The sequence below is a fragment of the Thermoascus crustaceus genome, assembly GCF_041956765.1.
Source record: "Thermoascus crustaceus strain CBS 181.67 unplaced genomic scaffold VTN00scaffold_3, whole genome shotgun sequence".
NCBI lineage: Eukaryota > Fungi > Ascomycota > Eurotiomycetes > Eurotiales > Thermoascaceae > Thermoascus > Thermoascus crustaceus.
Window position 1 is genome coordinate 2,204,371 of NW_027192529.1, and position 21,747 is coordinate 2,226,117.

At 49.6% G+C, this 21,747-nt stretch overlaps 6 protein-coding genes across 6 annotated transcripts; 3 read left to right on the forward strand and 3 right to left on the reverse strand.

The window, feature by feature from the left end:
- Positions 1-727: 727 nt before the first annotated feature.
- On the forward strand, positions 728-2,713 carry VTN00DRAFT_5987 (uncharacterized protein; the record flags this gene model as incomplete). Its single annotated transcript, XM_069432572.1, has 4 exons — positions 728-1,149; positions 1,206-2,324; positions 2,385-2,463; positions 2,531-2,713. The coding sequence occupies 4 exons, from the start codon at positions 728-730 to the stop codon at positions 2,711-2,713; spliced, it is 1,803 nt and encodes a 600-aa protein (XP_069288419.1).
- Positions 2,714-4,146: 1,433 nt separating this feature from the next.
- VTN00DRAFT_5988 (uncharacterized protein) lies at positions 4,147-7,239 on the reverse strand (the record flags this gene model as incomplete). Its single annotated transcript, XM_069432573.1, has 1 exon — positions 4,147-7,239. One exon carries the CDS (start codon positions 7,237-7,239, stop codon positions 4,147-4,149), a length of 3,093 nt encoding a protein of 1,030 aa, XP_069288420.1.
- A 461-nt stretch (positions 7,240-7,700) lies between these two features.
- On the reverse strand, positions 7,701-8,740 carry VTN00DRAFT_5989 (uncharacterized protein; the record flags this gene model as incomplete). The annotated part of the gene is made up of 2 exons (XM_069432574.1): positions 7,701-7,962; positions 8,679-8,740. 2 exons carry the CDS (start codon positions 8,738-8,740, stop codon positions 7,701-7,703), a joined length of 324 nt encoding a protein of 107 aa, XP_069288421.1.
- A 2,408-nt stretch (positions 8,741-11,148) lies between these two features.
- Positions 11,149-12,663, forward strand: VTN00DRAFT_5990 (uncharacterized protein; the record flags this gene model as incomplete). The annotated part of the gene is made up of 3 exons (XM_069432576.1): positions 11,149-11,710; positions 11,764-12,271; positions 12,342-12,663. The coding sequence occupies 3 exons, from the start codon at positions 11,149-11,151 to the stop codon at positions 12,661-12,663; spliced, it is 1,392 nt and encodes a 463-aa protein (XP_069288422.1).
- A 1,125-nt stretch (positions 12,664-13,788) lies between these two features.
- VTN00DRAFT_5991 (uncharacterized protein) lies at positions 13,789-14,547 on the reverse strand (the record flags this gene model as incomplete). The annotated part of the gene is made up of 3 exons (XM_069432577.1): positions 13,789-13,847; positions 13,944-14,032; positions 14,261-14,547. The coding sequence occupies 3 exons, from the start codon at positions 14,545-14,547 to the stop codon at positions 13,789-13,791; spliced, it is 435 nt and encodes a 144-aa protein (XP_069288423.1).
- A 2,081-nt stretch (positions 14,548-16,628) lies between these two features.
- On the forward strand, positions 16,629-20,067 carry VTN00DRAFT_5992 (uncharacterized protein; the record flags this gene model as incomplete). Its single annotated transcript, XM_069432578.1, has 5 exons — positions 16,629-16,926; positions 16,979-17,099; positions 17,151-17,199; positions 17,254-17,641; positions 17,693-20,067. The coding sequence occupies 5 exons, from the start codon at positions 16,629-16,631 to the stop codon at positions 20,065-20,067; spliced, it is 3,231 nt and encodes a 1,076-aa protein (XP_069288424.1).
- Positions 20,068-21,747: the final 1,680 nt, after the last annotated feature.

Here is a 21,747-nt window from a genome sequence, read left to right on the forward strand (position 1 = left end):
GGATAGCAGCCGAAAGGTGGAGCCGTCGGCATTCGCGAGCTTAGAAAGCATACCGGAAACATCAAGATGAGCTCGTTGTTTTTGTGTCCATCGACGTTTTCTAGAAGCAGTGCAGCGTAAAAAGTTAATGATTTCGGAGACGTGCACGAACAGCTTTCTCGGCGTCGCGTCCGTGGTGGGAAAAGTTTTGAACGCGCGGGGGACAGCTGTCAGGGAGAGCCTGGGCCCTGGGCAGCAAAGGCAAGCTAGATCGAAACCATCGGTCAGCATGCATAATCGCCGGACATCATCTGTAGAAGCAAGGAAGCCCCTGACGATTTCGGTTATCAGAAAAAAGCAATAAAAAATACATCAATAAAATTTATGAATAGAAAAAAGAAAAAAAAGAGAAATAAAAAACTAATAGGAAATGACTAGAGAATACCTGGTCGCTACACGCGCGGCAGATCTCAGATGGCGATGATCTGCCGAGGGCGAGATCAAAAAAAAGCCTTGAGATCATCGCAGTCGCCGTCGGCCGGCCCACGTCTTGCTCTTCCAGCGCCTTCTCCCCACAGTTGGGCCTGCTATTTGTTTACCAGGGACCTTCTTCTCGCCACCTCTTCCTCGATGTCTCTGCCAGGCCTGAATCCGTGCCTCGATCTCCATCCCGCCGCGCTCTGCTGCTTCAATTTCTTCTCGCGGCTGTAGATCAGATTCCCTGTTGGACCATCGCAGGTTGCCCGCCATGGACGTTGTGTCGCGGGACCTGGAGAAGGCCGAGCTCGACGCCAGTCGCACAGCGCACCGTCAGAGCGTCGACAATGGCAGTCGTGCACATCGATCAGCTTCCCTCTCGTCAGAGGGGTCGTCGTCCGATGACTCGTCCTCAATCGATTCTCGTGATGGCACCATATCTAGGATCCAGACCGAGAATGACCTCTCGCTGGAGCGGCACCCTACTGCACTCAGTCGCATCGCAACCCAGAGAAGTCAGCACAGTGCGACAGTTGGTGCCAGCCTCAAGTCCCGCGTCTCCAAGAAACCCTTGCCCCCGTTCGGTGCGGGCAAGCCCTATCCGCCTCCGCTGCCGGAAAAGGAGGAGTATGTCGTCGAGTTCGACGGCCCCAATGATCCCCTGCATCCCCAGAATTGGACCTTCAAGAGGAAGTAAGTCTCATCGAATATCTGCTTTCCTGATCCATGTTCGCTGACTGTGCTATTAGGATTGCCACGTCCCTGATGCTCGCATGGACGACTCTAATCTCTTCGTTCACGAGCAGCATATTTTCCACGGCTACGACAAATATCGCTGCCATCTACCATGTGTCGACTGAGGTTGGAGTGCTGGGCCTCTCCCTCTATGTCTTGGGTTTCGCCACAGGTCCCATTGTATGGGCGCCTTTGTCAGAGCTGCGTGGTCGACGCTTGCCGATTCTCATTGCTATGTTCGGCTTCACGGTCTTCCAGTTTGCCGTTGCTACGGCAAAGGACCTGCAGACGATCATGATCTGTCGATTCTTTGGAGGATTCTTTGGAGCGTGTCCAATCGCGGTCGTCGCCGCGGTTTTTTCTGATATGTTCGATAATCGCTCTCGTGGTCTTGCGATCACGGTGTTCTCAATGACCGTCTTCACTGGACCTCTCCTAGCCCCATTTGTTGGCGGGTTTATTGTGGAGAGCTACCTGGGATGGCGGTGGACAGAGTACATAACCGGTATCATGGGGGCCAGCGCGTTGGTGCTAGACTTCTTCTTTCTCCAGGAGACTTATCCTCCCGTTGTTCTCATTGAGAAGGCAGCAGAGCTGCGTCGTCGAACGAGGAATTGGGGTATCCACGCTAAGCAGGAGGAGATCGAGGTTGACTTTCAGGAACTGGTTCAGAAGAACTTCAGCCGTCCTGTCAAGATTCTGCTGACAGAACCAATCGTGCTGCTTCTCAGTATATATATGGCATTTATTTATGGCCTGCTTTACCTATTTATGACAGCCTATCCGATCGTCTTCCAGCAAATTCATGGCTTTAACAAGGGCATCGGCGGTCTTCCCTACTTCGGCATGATCGTTGGTCAGCTTACAGCGGGTATCTTCATCATCCTTCAGCAGCCATCGTACAATAGGAAGCTCAATTCAAACAACGGCATACCTATCCCTGAATGGCGTCTGCCCCCCGTGATAATCGGGGGAGTCGCTTTTGCTGGGGGTCTCTTCTGGTTCGGCTGGTCGGGCTACAAAGCTAGCATTCACTGGATCGTGCCCACGTTGTCCGGCCTTCTAACTGGATTTGGCCTGCTTGCCATCTTTCTTCAGTCTCTCAACTATATCGTTGACGCGTATCTGCTGTTGTATGTCTTTCCCTACATAGGACCTGATAGAACCTTACAGATGCTTACTATGTTCTTTAGTGCCGCTTCCGCTATCGCCGCGAACACTTTCCTCCGTTCTGCCGCTGGTGCAGGATTTCCTCTTTTCGCGCAGTATATGGTACGTCCCTCTACACTTGCAGGTTTCCTTATCGCGAATCATCTGCTTACTTTTTTCCCTTCCACAGTTCCACGGGATGGGTGTCAACTGGGCCGGCACACTCCTCGGTTGCGTCGCTGCCGTGCTGTGCCCTATACCAGTCATATTCTACCTCTACGGCCATAGGCTGCGTGCAAAGAGCAAGTTTGCGCCGACCTACATTACGACAGTGCAAGCCCAACAAGATGACGACCACCATCGTGAGGAGTAGCAGAAAAGAATAACCCCCCATGATCGAAAAAGCTGTTGCAGCGAAACCACAGAAACCTGAGCTTAACCTTTCTGTTAATAATTTTATGACGATGGGCATTTTATCCTTTGTTGTCATCGTGATTAGATACCCAGAGTTGCAAGCAAGCCGCCTCGCTTTTTCATCTTTTGATGCTTACAGAAAGAGAAAAAAAATGTCCCAAGTCCCAACATGTGAGAAACTTATTACCAGTTGATTGAAGTGCTATTTTTTGTTTTATTGTTTATGAGTAACTGAGTGTATGGATTGACTGATTGATTGGATGGATGTATGTATGATAGCACAGAGCTATGTTCTTCATATTATTAATGTGTGTATGTGTATGTCTATGTACATACCTACCTAACCTTCTTATGGGTCCGAGTTAGAGAGTTGTTTATTAATAGTACAGTCAAGAATTGTTGTTTATGTGAGGTTGACAATTTCAGTTCAGGACAAGCAAACATGATGACACTGCATATGCAGGTAGGTAAGATCGTCAAATAAAACACAGACGTGATACCCGGTCGGATTCCTAGTAGGTTTTCACACGCATGGGCCAGTTCTGATGCCGCCTTAAATGTTGCCTGAAATGGTCATAGCGGTTGCAGTGAGGTCCTCGATCCTAGACTTATCAATACTAATTTAATTAGGTGAGGATTTGGTAGCGCAGTTGAAGGGCAGATCAAACTAGCACCCCTCCAAGTGGACCATACTAGGAATCTTTCTGGGTTTCACCGCAGTAAAAGAGCTAGATCAGTCAGTGGGATTCGAGACTGCAGGTGTGCCTACTTACCTTAGGTAGGTAGGTAGGTAGGTACATGTACAGTACTAACTAGCTCTTGCAGCCTAGAATGGAGAAGATGGAAGATCCTTCACTTTCATAATTATAGTTATCCAGCGAGGAATTTGTTTTTGTCTTCTTTTTTTCTTTTCAAATCTTCAATTCGATTTCTATGACATGACATGTCATGCGTTCGACTTTTTATTCAACGTACTCTATCAGACAGAGTTCATATTACATGCAAACCATTACGCCATTTTCCCGTACCACATGGCAGGAGCGATCGATTCCCTCGCTCCTCGCAAGATATTATGACAAAGAACCAATGGACAAGACAAACAAAACAGACGAAAATCGGAGGTGCAATGACCTGCAGCAAAATGAAAAAGCGTGACAATGCATCTGCTCATACAATGGCCAATGAAAAAGACTGCCACGGTGACATTACCAGTAAACCCAAAGAAGAAAAGGAAAAAATATACATGAACTCTTTCACCTGAGCAAGGTGCAATAGTCATTGCCAAACAAGACATGTCTTGACAATACATCCGCACCAGATGTTTCACATCTCATATGCAAGAGCGTTCGGGTTAGCGCTTCAATTAGTTGGCCTGTATTCAGGGCCTCAAGATTATTCATTTTTATTTGCCAACTCGTCCGTTGACAGATTATGTGAAGGTTGATCGAATATCCGGCTGAATGGAGGATCTGGGGGAGGCTGCTCATCGTCTGTTGCAGTGGCGGCCCCTTCTGCTTTGCGGATTATTTCTTTCAGTGCACGAGTCACAACACCCGCACGCACCACAAGGTCTCGGAGAGACTGCGTGTCGAAGGGCAATTTTTGCTGGGGATGGCCATTAGCATCAGCAGAAAGTGGATCGCGAGAACCACGCTGCTGGTATATTGCCTCAAGCACAGACTTGGCTTGCACGGAGGACTCTTTGTGAGAGCGGCCAGGTGTTGTGCTGGAGCTGGAGGTCGTCTGTCCAGAGAATGACGACCGCCGTACCTCAATGCTGTTGCGTTTCCTTGTTTTATTGGTAGAGGGCGATTCTTCCTCAAAATCAATGAAGCTGAAAGTCGGAGATGACGGAGACTGCGGGAGTGAGCATCCGTCCTCCTCATCGTCAACCGTTGCTAGATTGACTATGCCCTCTGCTTCCTTCCATAGCTCATTCGACGGCCCATGAACGATATGCAAAACGTTAGCTTGAAGACGAAGTCGTTTGAGTTCTTCGACTAGTAGAGTCAATTCCTGGACCTGGCCAAATTGACCCTGAACACTAGCTTGCCGTTCCATGATAGCTTGCGGTACTTTCATCCCATAATGGCTCGTGTTCATACTTGATTTACCGTCATTATCCTTTATTGAATTCTCGTCGGAGTCGTCGAACTCGAAATCGCTGTCCCAGTCTTCACTAGCGCCCTTGCTACCCAAACCCCAAGTACCAAATTTGCCTGAGGACTGACGGGACTCATTGGATGGTGCCAACTCTCTTGCCACGGGAACACTCTGACTCCGCAAATGCAGAGCAGCGCTTGGTGCTTTCCGCCCCGGTATGCGGATGCCTCCCATATCACAGCCCTGTTTTCCGTGCACAGTCTTTGGACGAGGAGTGGAACCTTGGTCGCTCCTTGACTGTTCTGACCAGTCAAAGAGACTCATTCTTGTCCCTGTATCTGGGTTTTGCTTTACATATCCTGGGGAATCGCTCTGAACCGTGAATACAGGAACAGCGTCAGATTCTGCGCTTGTCCCATCAAATGACACGTGAAGCTCGTCATAGTCATCCTCGTACCACGGAGGCGGTGTACTTGCGCGTTGGGAGTATTGTCCCTTCGTTTCATCTGCCAATGCCAACCAGAGACTACTGGAGTCTCTTTGATGTAGGGGAAAAGACAGGAATGGCTCGCTAGTGCGTATCGACGCATCGGTTGAATAAGATGATAATCGGACAGGAGTGGATTCTGAATTCATATTACCGTTAGACGCACCAGGATATTGACCAGGCAGCTGTGTAGAGAACGGGCTACAAGGGATGAGGTCCTCGAGCGCCGCAAGTTTCTGCTCCATCAGTTCCGACCGGGAATTTTCATCAAATATGGTTTCAATGCGTGGACCACGAATCCCCGAGTTCGTGCTTGTAGTCGCGCGCGTACGAAATGAGTCAAAGGCAGTATCGCTCTGGAAATCCGTCTCGTCTTCCTCCCCGGACGTGAATACGCGGGTGTCGTCAGAACCAAACAGGGTAGAGGCAGGGTCGGAGGTCGCAATAGAAACCCGCTTCGTTTGTGAGTGATGAAGAGCTGGCGGCGTAGAACCTAAGCTGTGTCGACCGCCAGGTGACTTCCGCTGTGATGCCTCTAGATGAGAGGTTGATGAGCATGTGAAAGGGTCAATTACATAGTCCATGTCAAGTTCAGAAAATTGGGACAGCGATGGAAAAACGTGGTTGGGGCTGTCCGGAGCCCCTGAGAAATGGAATGCATGGATGGACGATTCAACCTGGGAAACAGTCTGAGGTCGGCGGAAAACAGTAGGGTCTGTGAAATGTCTTTTCCTTCTGAGTGGAGGCACTCCCGAATTTAACATCTCTGATTTATAACTGTCCGAGCGCTGAGGTAAGGGACTCGAAATATTCCTGACTTTCCCTTGCGAAACAGATGCGTTGCAGGTTCTGCGAACACTGCCTTTCTTCGACGCCGGAGAAGTCGGCAAGGTCCCGCGGACCATTTCATTAAAGGACAAGGATCGCCTAGGTGACTCTATGTCGTTGGAAGACCGAGGTGTTGCTTGTTTAGAGGACGGCTTCGCTGACTGGAAAGGATCTTTAAATTGTGGTCGAGGGGTAGGTACAGATTTGTCACTTTCCGGCCCATCTACAGAGGCTCCATGCATTATGGTGCTAGCAAGAAGTAGAGTAGGCGGAACTGGCGAGTCTGTACCTACCCGGCGAAACGGCTGTTCACTGTGCCTACTTGGAACCGAGCGTGTCTTGAACTCATCCTGAATCGAATTGAAATACGGCCGCCAGACTGCATCTGTATGGCCCTCTGTTATATCAGTCCGTGCCGCATCCTGCTGATAGTCGGTTGTCATAAGTGGCTCAGGTTCTTTTTTATCGATTGCCGCTTGACGTCGCAAATTTGCATATCTCTGATAACTTGTAGCAGGTCTACCGAATCCAGATGACGTTGATTTTGATCGCGATGAGCGGCCATGCAACGAAGCAGGGAGCGAATGTTGTGAAGTTGGCCTCTTTACAAGCTTGTTTGGTTCGCGGCGCTGGCTAGAAGACCGGCGAAACAGGGGGGTGGTGGACCCGTTGATCGACGGAGACGCGGGGCTTTGACTTGAAAATAGACTCTCAGTACGGGATGAAAGGAATGACATCCGTTGCAACCATGACGAAGACTGCCGTCTGGCGTTGGAGACCTTTGACTGATCTTCGGGAGCTCTCAAGGGGCCGCTGGTGTACGTCTGACGGCGAGGATGCAGCCTTACACTCCCAGGTGTTGGCTCTTGCGTCGAGTCCAAGCCCACCAACGAACGCCCATCATGCAACTCCTTGTCCTCATTTCCGCTTGAGTTGTGATTGAAAGACACCTCCGCTATCACTTGTCCGGTGCAGGATGGAGACGGGGTAATCAATTCCCGGCCAGGACTTGGCGAAGGCCTATCTGTGGATGCTGCAGGGAGGGAGGACTGATTACCCGGAGACATTGTATTTCTCTGGTTTATGGCTGACGTACGGCGTTGTTCTCGGCGTCCGAAAGCGAAGCCCGTGGCAGCAACGCCCACGGTGCCGAGTGCGCAGAGCTGCGGGGATAACACAGTGTTAGCTTAAGGTGAACGTGTAGGCATCGAAAAAGTAAAGCAGGCTGGAAACGAAGCTCCGGTCCTTGAGTCTTAGCTAGCTAAGGCCCAAGGACGTAAGTCACAACGTCTTTTGAACGTGTGGTAGGTGCAAGGTGGAGGGCGGAGGTGAGTGCGGAGAACAACGACACAATGGATGGTCAGAAGAAGTGCAAGAGGACAAAGAGATCACGGCGGGAAGGAGCTCACCGTAGACACATGCTCCATCCTTGAGGGGCGCACCAGAAGCGTCAAGCAGCGTGAAGCTCAGCTGGCAGCACCGATGTTGTGTATGAGCAACATCCCATCCACATGGTGATACCCAACGCTCACTGATCCAGGCTCATTGGGCGGAGATCTGGGACAAGGGCAGACTTTCGGTCGAGACTCGTGGATAGCAACAGGCGGACACGAGTAGGAGCAATCAGACAAGCCGCCGTGAGAGAGGACTCGGAGGATCGACCGGTGGTGACCGCAGTCGAGGGCGACGCGCAGCGGACGTGTTTGTGGAGGGCTGATCTGGGAGGAAAGGTGCCGCCGGGACTCTTGGACAGAGCCTCCTCTGAATCACAGAGACAGCCAGTCGTAGGACTAGGAGAAACGCATCACAGCAGGTTTGAGACAAGGAAACCCGGCGGATCTGGAGCCAGAGGCGGGCCTCCAGAGAGTCTAGGGAGCGCTTCTGGAGGCGCGGGCCTGGAGAGTGCAAACCGACAAGCCGGACAGCCACACGCGAGGGAGCACAACAGGTCGACACTCAACAACGTTCGGCTGGGCGCGCAGCAGCTGACGGCTTATTATTATTGTTTTCCAGACCGTTGTAAACAGAGCAGGGGGGAGGACAGAAGGAAATAAGGCGCCTGGGCCATTGCCTCTTGTCCCCGCGATTCCTATATCGACTCTTGCGATATTCCTCTATTATCGTGGGTTCTAGTGCCGTTCTGCAGAACGACTATTGATGTTTCTTGCAGCTGTCATGCCTGCATCTTCTACATACTCTACCTAATCGCACTGTTTTCGGACAAATCGGACGCCAAACCCCACAGGAGTAATCGCATCCTTGACCATCACCATAGTGATATATGCAACATGGTGACTTGCCCGCATCCCTTACGGCTCCCTTCCGGATTGAGGGCGTCAGAAGCGAAGGTCTCGATGATGGCGGCATTGGCAGATGCAGAAGATCTCTAGCCACTGGGTCGCTCTTCAAGGTTCGGAGGCCCCGCCGGCCCCCCTTGCCATCTTGCCCGTAGCTAAGATCACGATTTGCCCCAGTGCGGCCGATCCTCAGGTTTCTAGAGGCTTACCGCGTAGCGCCCAGTCCCGAACTGCGGTTGTCCAGCTCCCGAAGCCTCAGATCTCGCGTCATCTCAGTGTTCGACTCGGCGCTTATCCACCCCAGCCGTGTCCAACATAGTTTAGATGGTTAAGCTGTGCTCATGGCCAAACTTTCTCGGATAAACGACAGAAAACAAGCCAGATCTTTTCGGTACATGACAGCCGCAGCAGCTGTCTCGGATTTATGCAGCACGAGCAACAGTCGGTGGTCGTGCTGATGCTTGACCGTTCTTTCAGACCCTTTTCCGCTTGCGGGACGGTGTAAACCGTAAACACAGCACTCCGCTTGTTCCAGCCTTGCAGCTTCGGCGAACTCCAGAAGGGCGATTACCATTGTGGGTCGAAGGGGCCGATTGCACCGCCGGCCCGCAGCCCAGGAGCCACTAAAGCCACTCAACCGGGCGAATTACCTATGAGTATTGACGTGTCAGCGTTGCATTATTCGCCGAGACCTTCTGCAAGCTCCCCAAGCTGCGGCCCCGGAACTCCTCGCACAATACGGTGTGTTTTGGAATCTCCTGTTCGGGATACTGGACGTCCTTGGCCTTACCGTCTTTTGTTCTTCAGGACCCAGGTACTCTTGGCGGCAAGGCCTTCTGTCCGTGTTCCAGAATGTACTTACCCGCTAGACTGCGCAGTAGGTGGCAACTCGTGAAAGGGCGGATCATCAGATCCGAAGTATAGGATAGAAGATTTTGGTCGAACGATAGTAACCGTCAGTTGAGTAACTGGCTTATCACTGTAAGCTTTTGCTCTTCTTGAGCCTTCAGGAACGATGAATGGGTTTGGTCACACAGCGATGAGTTCTCAATCGGCCGGTAATAATAAAATAACAATCTCGCGGTCGAGCACCACCGTACTCTGTAATGGAGTTCCAGGCCGTGGATCCGCGAAGTGGAACCTTATTCCCTACCTCCTGAAGGCTTCAAGAATTTTGCTGACCGAAAGAAAGTCCCGGAATTAGTGTTCCTGTCAACATCGGAGTGCTCCGTAGACAAGTCGTTCTCTTTCACTTGATTCAAGTCGGCGGAAAAAAAGAGCAAAAAAGGAAAAGAAACTCTTGCTGCTGCATTGAAATCCGAAAATCCTCTAAATATAGTAGCTGAAAGAAGATGCATATTTGCTAGGTTTCTTTGTTTTATAAGACGAAACAAAAGAAAAAAGGTGGCACATTATTTGTCATCCTGTGACAATATTTCCGCCATAGAAGTCGGGAAACGAAGAAAAACTCGCTTACCTCCGATCTTGAACAACACCCAGAATGAGGGGTGGAGCGGATTTTAGACTTGTATCTTGTGCATTTAGCAGATCGTATGTGTTTGCATCCTTCAGTATGATCTGGAAACACCACCAGATGCGCCAATAAATTGGCCCGCATGGAAACCAAATGCGCAGATTCTGATGGTGGCTGTCCATTCTATGGATGCCTCTCATCATGAGCTCCAGAGGTGCTGTTGGAGACTCGATCAGTGAGTCTGCAGAGTGACGCTGGATCAACTACATGCCTGAGATGAAAAGCTCTTGAGGCTTCGTGAGCGCCTAGATATAGAAAAATAAACGATAGGAAGGATAAGTGAAACAATTGCTTCATTGTGAAGCCTTTCTCCATATTTTGTAGGTCTAATTTTTTACTGCTTTTATATCCACTCTACCCGTGTGAACACCCAGAACAGGCCATTCGAATTTGTCAGCTAACGAATAAATGTTCTTATGTCGACGCGAATATCAACCCACTGCCTCGATCCAGATGTCTTGTACGTATCGGCTTGGAGATCTCCCGGATTATCTGCCCCGTGTGTCAGATTTTGATCCACTTCCAACCAGTACTTCCCGTCTGAGCCTTATTGAAGCCAATCAAGCTTGGTCTGTCACCACCACCATACGGGCATCAAATGGAATAATCATCGTCAAAAGTCAATAGCCCTTCACTGTCTCTTATTCCGTTTATTGCTGTCCTCCAATAGATAGGGTTTCTCATTTATTCCGTCTATAGACGGTTGCGCACCTGATGCCATGGGCCGTGGTGAAAACACCACCATACGACGCTGCCTGGGGGCCTCCCCTCCAAAGCACATCCGTCCCCATGATGAGCCCTAGGTCTCATGAGCAGTCTCTACTCTCTGCCGTCCACTTCCTTGTGTTGCTTCCATACTTAGACCAGTCTCCCCGTTGGCCACATTAAGTCCTATCCCTTCTTCTCACTGCAAGTCAACTCTCTATAAGAACATCATCTCTGCTTTTCAGAGCGTCTCCTGTCTGTCATCTCTCGAACAACCCTTTACCCCATTCCCCAGATTTGTTGAGAGATATCCACCATATTGAACGAACTGAGTGTACTTATTATTTGGCTTGCCCAAGAGGCAGTCATCCACAAACCGCTGGCCAAGTCTGAAAAGCCTTGGATCGCACAATTAACTACGACACCTAGCAAGAATCACGATGGTCTCTGAAACTTACCCCCTTTCTGCTCAAGCAGTGGTCATACCGGTTCTGTCTTTCTTTTCGATCATTCTGAGTATCCCACCCTTAGTCTGGCACTCGAAGAATCGCAACTTTCCTGCATCATGCCTTATCGTCTGGTTCCTTATCGACAACGTCTTCAACATAGTGAACGCTGCTATCTGGCCGACTGACAATATCGATTCGTGGTGGAGCGGCGTTGGCCTCTGCGACGTCGAAGTTAAGCTGATGGTAGCCAGCTATGTGGGCGTACCTGGAGCCCTGATGTGCATCTTCCGTACCCTTGCCCACCTCCTGGACACGGATAGCGTCACTCTGGTCCCAAGTCGCGGACAGTGCCGAAGGAGACTTGCTTTCGAAATACTTTTCTGCTTAGTCGTACCGGCTATCTCCATGGTGACCCACTACGTCGTCCAGAAGAATCGATTCATGCTCTACACGATTGCTGGGTGCATCAACTCTTTCGACGAAAGCTGGGTGACGCTCGTGCTCTCTTTCATCTGGCCCACGGTGATCTGCCTGACTGCCGCGTACTACTGCTGTATGGTTTTCTTTCCTTTCATTTGGATCTCCAAGACTGACGAGCCGTTATAGGCATGGTGCTATTTCGCATCTGCAAATACAAGAATCAATTTGGGACGATTCTCAAGTCTTCTGATAGCAGCTTGAGCAAATCAAGATTCCTACGACTTTTCTTCCTTGCATTTCTGACGCTTCTCGTTATTCTCCCCGCACAGGCTTGCGTTCTCTACACCAACGTGGCACTCTCACTTCCATGGCACCGATACTCCTGGGGCAATATACACGGGCCGAGCTGGTATACGATAACCAAGGTGGCTACGCACGGCCAGGCCTTCTTCGACCGTTGGATTCCTATTGCCGGTGGTATTCTGCTATTCTTCTTCTTCGGTTTTGGAACAGACGCGACCATGATGTACCGCTCGTTCCTCTTGAGACTGGGACTCGGACGTTGTTTTCCCGATCTGTCGCGCCCTCGTAACTGCAGCGCTCGCAGGATGAGTTCAATTTCTGTAGGCCCAGTAGAATCATTCAGCAGTCGCGCGAAGACGCTATTCAGTCGAACGCAGGCTATGGTTTCAAGGTAAGGTGTTCTAACTGCACTGTGCAACTCTCCGATCATCCTTAGACCGAATTATTTACAAGCGTACTAGGACCAATTCTATCGCCACGGACCCCTTCACGCCCTCTTCTTCCAGCGATATTGAGAAAGGATTCCCCATTTCAAACGGTTCCATAAACACCATCCCACATCGTCACCAACTTTGGGGTCTATTCACTCCTAACGGCCAGCGTAACCGTAACATGTCCGTTCCTCATCTTCCGGGCTCAGAGAATACGGTTTCCACCACAGCTTGGGCTGGGAAAGACCAGCGCCGCTCGAGCGAAACCGATGCAGAGACCATCCCGTCTTCTGTCAAAAATGACATTATAAAGGTGAAGCAGATGATCCGGCAGACGAGCGAGAAGAGGTGATCGTTTGCTGTGAGTGGGGATTATTCAAGTTGCGGAGGTTATGTCTCACCACTGGGGATAGTGAAAAATATCGCCGTGTGAAAGTTGATGGACATCACTTGAGGTTAATATGTTTTGTGAATTCATAGCTGCTACTATTTTACGTATCTGGGACATCAAGCTGTGATTGAATTGAATTGAAGTTCTGTTCGTTAAACAAATCCATCTACCTGGGAGGCTTCGCGCTCATTATCAGAGTGCAGTGGTCATGGATCATGATCACTCCATCCGGCTAATCTAAATCATTACGCTCTCTGTTGTACTCTTGTCTTATTTTGTTTTCGGATTTCTGGATCCTTGCTTGTCTATAGTACTATATCTTTCCCCTACTCCATTCTGTATTGTACTGTACTCTATCTGGTGTGGCAGGCGTTCCTCCGAAGCTAAGATTCCTCCATCATGTTGGATGGGAATCTTTAGGGTTCTTTGAGCGGCGACATCTCTACATCGTTTAAACTCCGAGGACTAATCAAACCCTGGCGAAAAAGTATTACCGACTCCCTTATCGCCTCCATTAGAAGATGGAGGGACAGTATGTATGTACCTAGATATTGCAACCTTATGCTGCTGTAAGAAATCCAACCCTGCCTCACCAAGAATGACTCCGAGATCGATTCCGAGAGCTGAGCTAGTACTACTCCCACTTGTATATGGTGCTGATCAAGCCTGAAATGAGCTACGAGTCACACATCGAACAAGTCATTTTTCGTCAAAAAAAAGAATTCAGAATAGAAGAATGTGTAGGAGAATGACTAATAAAACACAGCGGCATAGCCACTTAACTAGCCCACTTACCTTCCGCCATCAGAAACATTAATCGTACATAAGCAACAACAATATACCCAGACAAGTAATCCTACAAATAAAACCTGCTCTTCATCACACATTACAATCGTTACTCTTTGACATGGAGCAGACATTTGAACTTGAGGTGTGGGTTTGCAGGACGACTTTTTTCCCGAAATAAAGAACTATTGAAGGGGGGTATACATGGCAAATCAACCGGCGGGTAGGTAGTGATTCACAAATAAATCTCTTTAGATTGAATGGTTCTTCAGGAGATATTTTGTATCGTAAGACCGCCGTTTACTGCGCTCCCTCGGAAGAGGAGTCGGTATATGGGCGCTTCAGAACCTCGAGAGTCCCTTGTGAAAGGCAAACGTTAATAAATATCCATATTGACTTTTTTTGTGCACATTCAACTGCTTAAGAATTGAAATATTAGACGGGAAAGGACCTACTCTGTACGATGCTCAGACTGGACTGCTTCCTGCCTTCCGCATCTTCATAGCTCCGCAAGCTGGCGTCGCCTTCGACGTACACGAGGGTTCTATATTAAAAGGCAATGTGTGAGTTCAATTATCCTCTTTTTTTTGAATTCCACGCCGCAATGCATGGCGGACAGGTAGAATGGAACTTCGGCTTTTCGCGAGCTTTGCGTTTCTTTTTCCCACACTGATTTTTTTTTCTCAAAGTGTAGAAATTTTCGCACCTCAAAACACCGTATCTTCCTACTACCGCAGAGAAGGAAATCGATATCTGAAGAACTCCAACTTACCCCTTCGGCAGACTTAGGAGGTGATCCCTCTGCGGGCCTTCTGGCTGGAAGCTCGCAATGCGGAACCAGCTGGTCTGGCGGTTGTCCTTGGGTCCGTACGAGGAGCCAACGACGTACTTAACGACATCCTGTCCTGTGGAAGTGGCCTGAAGCTCGGGCTCAGCGGCAAGGCGGCCCGTGATGATCATACGAGCAACGGAGTGGGACGGCGACGAGCTGAAGGAACGGGCACCCGAGAGCGCGGAGGGAGCGCGGAGAAAAGGACGGAGGGGAGTGAAGGCCGGCATCGTTATCTGAAGGGTGGATTGAAGTTCTAGTTGATGGTTTCAATGGAATTGCAGTGTGCCGGCGAGAGCTGGTGTCTTCCGAGTTGCTGCTCCCAAGCACGACGTTGATGCGCGAGAAGCTCCTGCCCGCGATATCACGTGACGAGCAGCTCTCTTTGTCTTCCCTCTGGGCCTGAGGAACGGAAATTATTCCCGCAACCTCATTCGAAGAGGTCTATTCCCATCGAGTCTGGGATTGAAACGAGTGGAAAACAGGCTGATGCGGATCATCGGTATTGTCTATATTATGCTTGATCTTTACCTTCTGGCTTCTGCTGAATTGAAAGCACCGCAGTGTGACCTGTGCGAGTCCGAGCAACCATGATTGCCAACTAGTACTGGCCGCCTGGCTCCTCTTCTATCCTCTGGGACGCGGGGTCTGCTCTGTACGGAGCAAAAAAGTACCGAAATTATCAAAACAAGATTCCGCTCATATATTAGCACGAGCGCGACCTCCCAGGCTTGATGAAGTCTGGACTGGAAATTTGGCGCTGTCTACTCCGTATGCCCGTTCGCCAGCCGGGTGCAGTTAGCGCAGTAGATCCGCAGATCTTAGGCTCAGCAAAGCCGCGCACGGTACGGAGTCCCCCGTAAAGGAATCTGATACCAAGGCTATGTATGATTTCTAGAGCCTTTTCCGCATGCGCAACAACCTCGTGAAGTGCAGCAGAATAACATGGTCTTATTACACGCCAACATGGCCATTATTGTCCTGACCAGGTACCAAGATGAGCGGCTCGAGCAGTTCGAAATGTGAATTTCTTACACTTGCGCAGGGGTGACAAATGCTCCTGCAGTCCGCATGCCATGACCCATGCCGCGCCTTGCAGCAAACGGAAATGCAAGTTGCAACCCCGTGGTCAGACACCCCGATGAGCTGTACCTGAGATTCGAAACTCCATGTCCAGACGGCTGTTCCAATGGGTAGCGGTTACAAGTCCGTATGTTCCACGTCTTCTGATAGGACTATGGGTTAACCGCCTGCTATTGAGTTTATCATACTCCGAAACAGATGGCATGAAAATCCGACACGTCAATTTATGCAGCGATCGCCTTTTGAGTTTAACTAATAATATTAGTCAGGAACCCGCGAGAGATTCATGAACTCAGTTTATTCTCCAGGCCTTCGCGACACTCTCTGTGAGCTTCTTTTGTTCTGAGTGTCTTTGAATGATCTGAGAGCAGGCTTGCCGCTGGAACTCATATTTAGACCAGTTGCAAATTACAATCACGTAGTTTAGTCCATCCTGGAATGCGCGAAACGGAGCCCTTGAGGGTACCCAGTATGTCGACCGGGCACAATTGGACTCTGCAGGCTGAAAGGCTTTGCTTTTCTCCAGGCTAGATAACTAACGAAGCCGCTATCAATCTCCACAGCGGCTCTTTTCTTGCATGAGACTCGGTGCTCATCAATACGATCTCGAACGATAACGGCCTCTCCCACGCCTGCGTGCCCGATCGCGAGGTCTGGTGGGTTTTGAACCCGACCCTAACCCAGTTCCGTTGCTCTAGCCAAGGATTGAGAGATTCCTGAGGTGACTATCATGCTCTTCAGCACCCGATCATTGCCAAATATGCCTAAAGTTTCGACAGGATAACATCTCATCGCAAATCCGGACCAGCAGTGTGGATCTCTCATTTCACACGTCACTCGGTCCCATCTTTTTGGTTTGATGGAATGCACCAAGCGTTGGGGGGCGATGGCGGAACAAAAACAAGAATTACGAGTGCCTTCCGGTACCTAGGTGTAGTTAACAAGCATGAGTTCTCCTGTGGCGCAAGCTAAATTGTTCTCTTCACACGTCTTCCCCTGTCTTATACCCGAGTACCCTTTTCTACTGTTGAGTACCGACCGCCTCAGAACAGTCAAGCAAGTGGATTTTTTCCTCTCTCCTGCTTTTTCCGATAACTATTTTGATTATAATTTAGTAGCTATGCAGGTGAAGATTTGAGAACTGTGACATTGATCTCGATGGCCAAAGATATCACTTTACAGACTTCCGTATTCGAGTACCCCGCTTAATTCCTCCTGATACTTCACCATGCGCATTATCCTTCTGCTTCTTGTCCTGTATATCGCGTTCGACATTGTTGCTTCCGCAGCGGTCATTACTCTTGACAGGAGACAAGATACAGAAGCTGTAAACACATCAGCTTCTAGTACAGAGCCGCCTGCGAGCACCACACTGGCGACTAGCTCTTTTACTTCTGGAGGATTAGAGACAACTACCGCTAGTGCTACAACAACAGAAACTCATGCTGCTGCGAGCTCTTCGATTACGACGAGCACCGCGTCTGCAACTGCTGCAGCACAGAACCCGACATCAAGCGCGGGACATGGTTAGTAAAATTGTCCTCCTTTTACAGAGGCCTTCTGACATTACAATCCCAGCAGAACAAGATGCGAATCATCTCCCTTTTCAACCCAAGATAACGCCTGCACTGGGTGTGGCTGGTGTTGTCCTCATGATATTAGGTGGCGTGTGTTTTTTAATTGGAATAAAAAATCAATGGTATTTGAAACCCGGGTCCACCAAATGACAACGCGACTGACAACGGGGCAGGGTCCATGTATTCCTGTCGGCAGCATTCTTGGCAAGTCTGGGAGTTACGGTATAGCCTCCCTCGGAGTCCTGCTTGTGAAAGTTGCCGCTGATTAGTTCCTAGGTCCTCATAATATATGTCATGAACCCTCCTGTTCGTAATGCGATACAGGGAGCATACTTTGTTGCCGCCTTCCTCACCGGACTGGCGTTTGGAGCTCTCTCCCTAGTTTTCAAGGAAATGACCGAGGGGCTCGGTTGCATTCTTGGAGGGTTCTGCTTGAGCATGTGGCTACTTTGCCTTCAGCCTGGAGGCCTCCTAAATTCGGCGGGAACGAAGGGGGCCTTAATCGGGGCGTTATCGGCTGGCGCCTACGTCTTGTCTCTATTTCGTCACACGAGGCCTTATGGATTGATGGGTTCGACCGCATTTTCTGGAGCTACAGCTGTCGTTTTGGGGATTGATTGCTTCAGCCGAGTAGGATTGAAAGAATTCTGGCTGTATATATGGGGTAATTGACACAGACTTGCCCGTTAGAGCGCTGCTGACTTTTGCATTCCAGGTTTGAACGATGACATATTTCCCCTCGATACTACAAGCTATCCGGTTACGCGTGGCATCCGCGTGGAACTCGCCGTGATAATGATCATCTGCGTTCTTGGCGTGATATCGCAACTCAAATTGTGGAAGGTCATCAAAGAAAGACGTGAGAGACAGCAGAAGTTAGAGAAGGAGGAGCGAAATAAGAACGAGGAGACTGAAACTGAAACGGCAAGAAAGCTGGAGGAAGGCACCATGCGCGAAAGAGCCCAATGGGAGGCCATGTATGGGAACAAGGAAGCTCGGCAGTCAGAATCCGGTCTTGGAACAGAAGTTCCAGATGACTCAAAAAAGTATGATACCACGGTCGAAATGGCAGAAGTCGAACAGAGCGATGAGACAGCATCGAAATACTCAAGCCGCCCAGCCGACCATTCTAACAAGCTCTCACAACGTGACGGAGAAGACCAGATGGATGAAGGCGGTCCCTTGGTCTCGCAGACGCATGAAGATTCTCAAAAAGAACATCGCAACAATGTACCTGGCCTCCCTGAGGATTTGCCGCAGACTACTATGCCAACTCAGACTGTCACGCCTCCCGGATTCAAGGTTCCAGATGCAGTAATTTCTCCAAAGGACGATGAACGTTCTGTCGCTGCGACATTTGCTGGCTCTGAACCTTTGTCACCACGACGATCTCGATCCGGACATTCACTATTTAGACGGCATTCTCAAGGGAGCAGTGCACATATGACAGCTCCGTCTGAAGAGGCACTTATTTCTCCTTACAGCCCAGCGTCATCGGTGGCAGGACAATTAGACGACATTATAGAGATACAGTCTGAGAAGCAAAGTCTTTCGATGGAGAATGATAGTAATGATGCTAACTGTGGTCCTACCGCTGTTGAATCTATTACAGGCGAGCATCCAGACAGTCATCTGCCGAAAAAGTCCCAGCAGGACTCATCAGAAGAAATGACTAAGGAAGATACCCAAACACAGGATGAAAGCGAAACTGGTCTGTCTGTGAACGCCGAGAGAATACCGAAGTTATCAATCAAAACGGGCCAGGAAGAAACTTGCTCCTCGCCTTCGGCTGCAGACGTTTTGCCAGCCCGAGAGATCTTCTCGCTGTTGCCGGTGACGAGTCCACCTCCTAGATCCCCAGAACAGACGGAGTCAATTCCTCCATATGATGCATATGATGCGCCCTCTGAGTATTCACGAGACAAGAAAGCGCCTTCGTTGAAGGAGAAGTCCCAGACGAGCACAAGTAGGAGGGCAATTTTGACCGCTGATGCAGTGCAGACATTGCCTGATCGGGGGTCCAGGATAGTCGTGTCATACCGCACCAACGAATGGACGAAGCATCTGTCTGAAGCAGAGCCTCCCGAACTGGACCCTATAGAACCAGAGGACAAGGTGGAAGATAATGGCGATGGTGAAAGTCTACTCGAAGAACCGGCTGCACCTGTGAATATAGATGAGTTGCAACAGACGGCTCTGAACGCGCAACCTCCTCCATTTGTGCACAGGCGTGCGTCTGCTGCGGATCAGCAGTCGACTCCGATGCATAAAAGTTCGGTATCAAACGTATCCGGGCTCCCACCGGAGGAGTCGCCTAAGTCAAATCCTACAGTGAAGAAAACGTATAAACGGCGTTCTCAGATATCTGCAGGATCATCACCAAATTTTCTGCAATCCCCATCCGCTTCCCCCCAGATTGGATCCTCACGCAGACTTCGCAGCATTTCCAATCCTCTTCTAAGCAATTCTTTGGCTGCTGCACCGATCCACGAGAGTGAGGAAACTGACTTCCAGGGAACGCCACGAGCTGGCTCTCAGCCGCTCATCGCGGTGCGTGAGGATATCATGCGGAATCGAGTGTCCTCTACGTCTCTTCTGCCTTACGCTTCCAGGATTGAGAGATCAAATTCCAGGATATCCCTTGGCGGGCCCCAGTCGCCGCACCAGGGCAGCCAGTCCAGTCTCCTTGATGACGATGACATACCCCTTGCGCAACGCCGTGCCTTCATACAGCGGCAGAGCCTCAATAGAAAAAGCCCTTCGGGCGCCGCTCTTACCACAACACCGTTTGACTCGTATCAGTCTCTACAACAACAATCAACTGCTTCAAACACAAGGAGAAATGAAGCGACGGTGACTGCATGGCGGGAGTCTGTCCGAGGGGACACAAATTTCCCGCCGTCGAACACGAACTTCTACCGGTCCGGAAAGCTGGAGCAGCACCAGTCCTGGCAGGAGAAGCACGAGCAGGAGAGGGCGGCGAGCTACATAGACAACGCTGTTGCTGAGGGCATGCAGCGGGGCGAACTCCGAAAGCTACACCTCAAGGCAATGCGACGACTGCAAGCGGCAGCCAACAGACACATATAAGCTCGCAACTTCAGATGCCTGTCTTTCGGGTCTATTTTTATTAATATCTATTTTCACGATACGTGTATATAACTTTCGTTCTGGTTGGGTTAAGAGTTAGGGAGAGGTGCAGGGAGTTCTCTTCTTGGGGGGTCGGAATCAAGTTATTCGTGCCTCCTTTGGGGAGTAAGTTTCTTAGGGACCTCACCCGCCAGGACTCTGCCAAAAGAGAACACGAGGTATATCTGCTGGGCGTACTATTATTGTACCGTACATACTGCATGACGTCGCCACAACTCGAAGTGTGCGGTCTCTAATAATGCATAATCTTATCTTGCATGGTTTGTTGTTCGTATTAAGACTATTAGTTTTCAGGGATGCTCCCTGCAAGGCTGGGTTATGGTAACTTAGGTAGGTAGAGTGTACTCCGCACACCCTTGCTTGTCTCGGGAGTCAGTTCACCGAAGTGTCGTTAATCTAAAAATTTTTTAATCGTAAGTAGGTAATTATTCATTCCCCTGTAAAGACTCCTGATAGAAAAATCTTGTTTATTTAACTTATTCCTAGAGAATCGATAATCTGCTCAGGCGAAGGAGATAAATAGGTCACTACTTCTGTCCTGCACACCGCAGTTTTTATTCGGAAGTTGTATGTTGGACCGTAATGTACAGAGTACTTTACGCTCTGGTCAGAGCGGTCCGTCTTGTATGTGGTCCGGATGTGAATGATAAATGATAAATAATAATAATGACGACTAGGACCTGGTAATAAAAATTTCCTGGAGGTTCCTGCATATAATATGCAGAAACTCAGCACAGTGCAGTAGTAGTACGGTATGTACAAGTACTGCCGTTGCACATGGTACTGTACCTAACCTAATAATGTAGCCCTGCATGATGATAATTATTTCACCGGATACTACTGTGTACTACTGTGCCTGTACTGTACTAGCTGAGCAGCATTTGACGGGAGAGAGAGAAGCTTAGAGGACACCGTCGACTTCACCTGGATAATGCATATTTAGATGCTGCCACGTTTCTAGCAGCTTCCACACATCCAGAGCCTAGACCATGTGTATTCTGACCGTGGAAAAGACCTTTATCGGAGATAACCATAACGAATACGGAGTAACCTATTTCTTCTTGCTTATGAGAGCAACAACGGCCCAGACCAGACCAGAGCCCGGAGCGTTTTTCCTGCAAGGAAAAAATTTTTTCCATGAATTCATGCAGTAGTAGCAACCGAACCTACTGCGTAAAGTTATAAACTATTGAAATTGGAAAAAAAAAAGAGCAAAAATTCCTCCCCTGAGATGTCATCATCCGGTGATGATCTCCTTGGATCTGTGTCAAGGCGGCACGCGGAGAGAGAGCAAGTCAAAGATAGGCGAGGGACGCAAAGTTAACGAATAACAGCTTAGTTCGCAACAGCGGGCGCACTGGGCAACAAGGGGGGCTCCACCTATGAAAGGAACCGGTTGGAGGATACTTCTCCTGTGTAGGTTTAGTCTCTTATCCACTTCTCCTGATAGTTTGGAGATGGTGGTTCCTGGCTTTTCCCGGCCCCCAAAGTCTAATACAGTAAGGCTGACGTCGGCCCCCTGGAGTGAACAGTGTTTTTTTGTTGGCAACTTGGCGAGGCTTTACGATGGTGCTAACATTGATTTTTTTTTCCTGCTTGAAATCGTGAGTGCACTGCAAA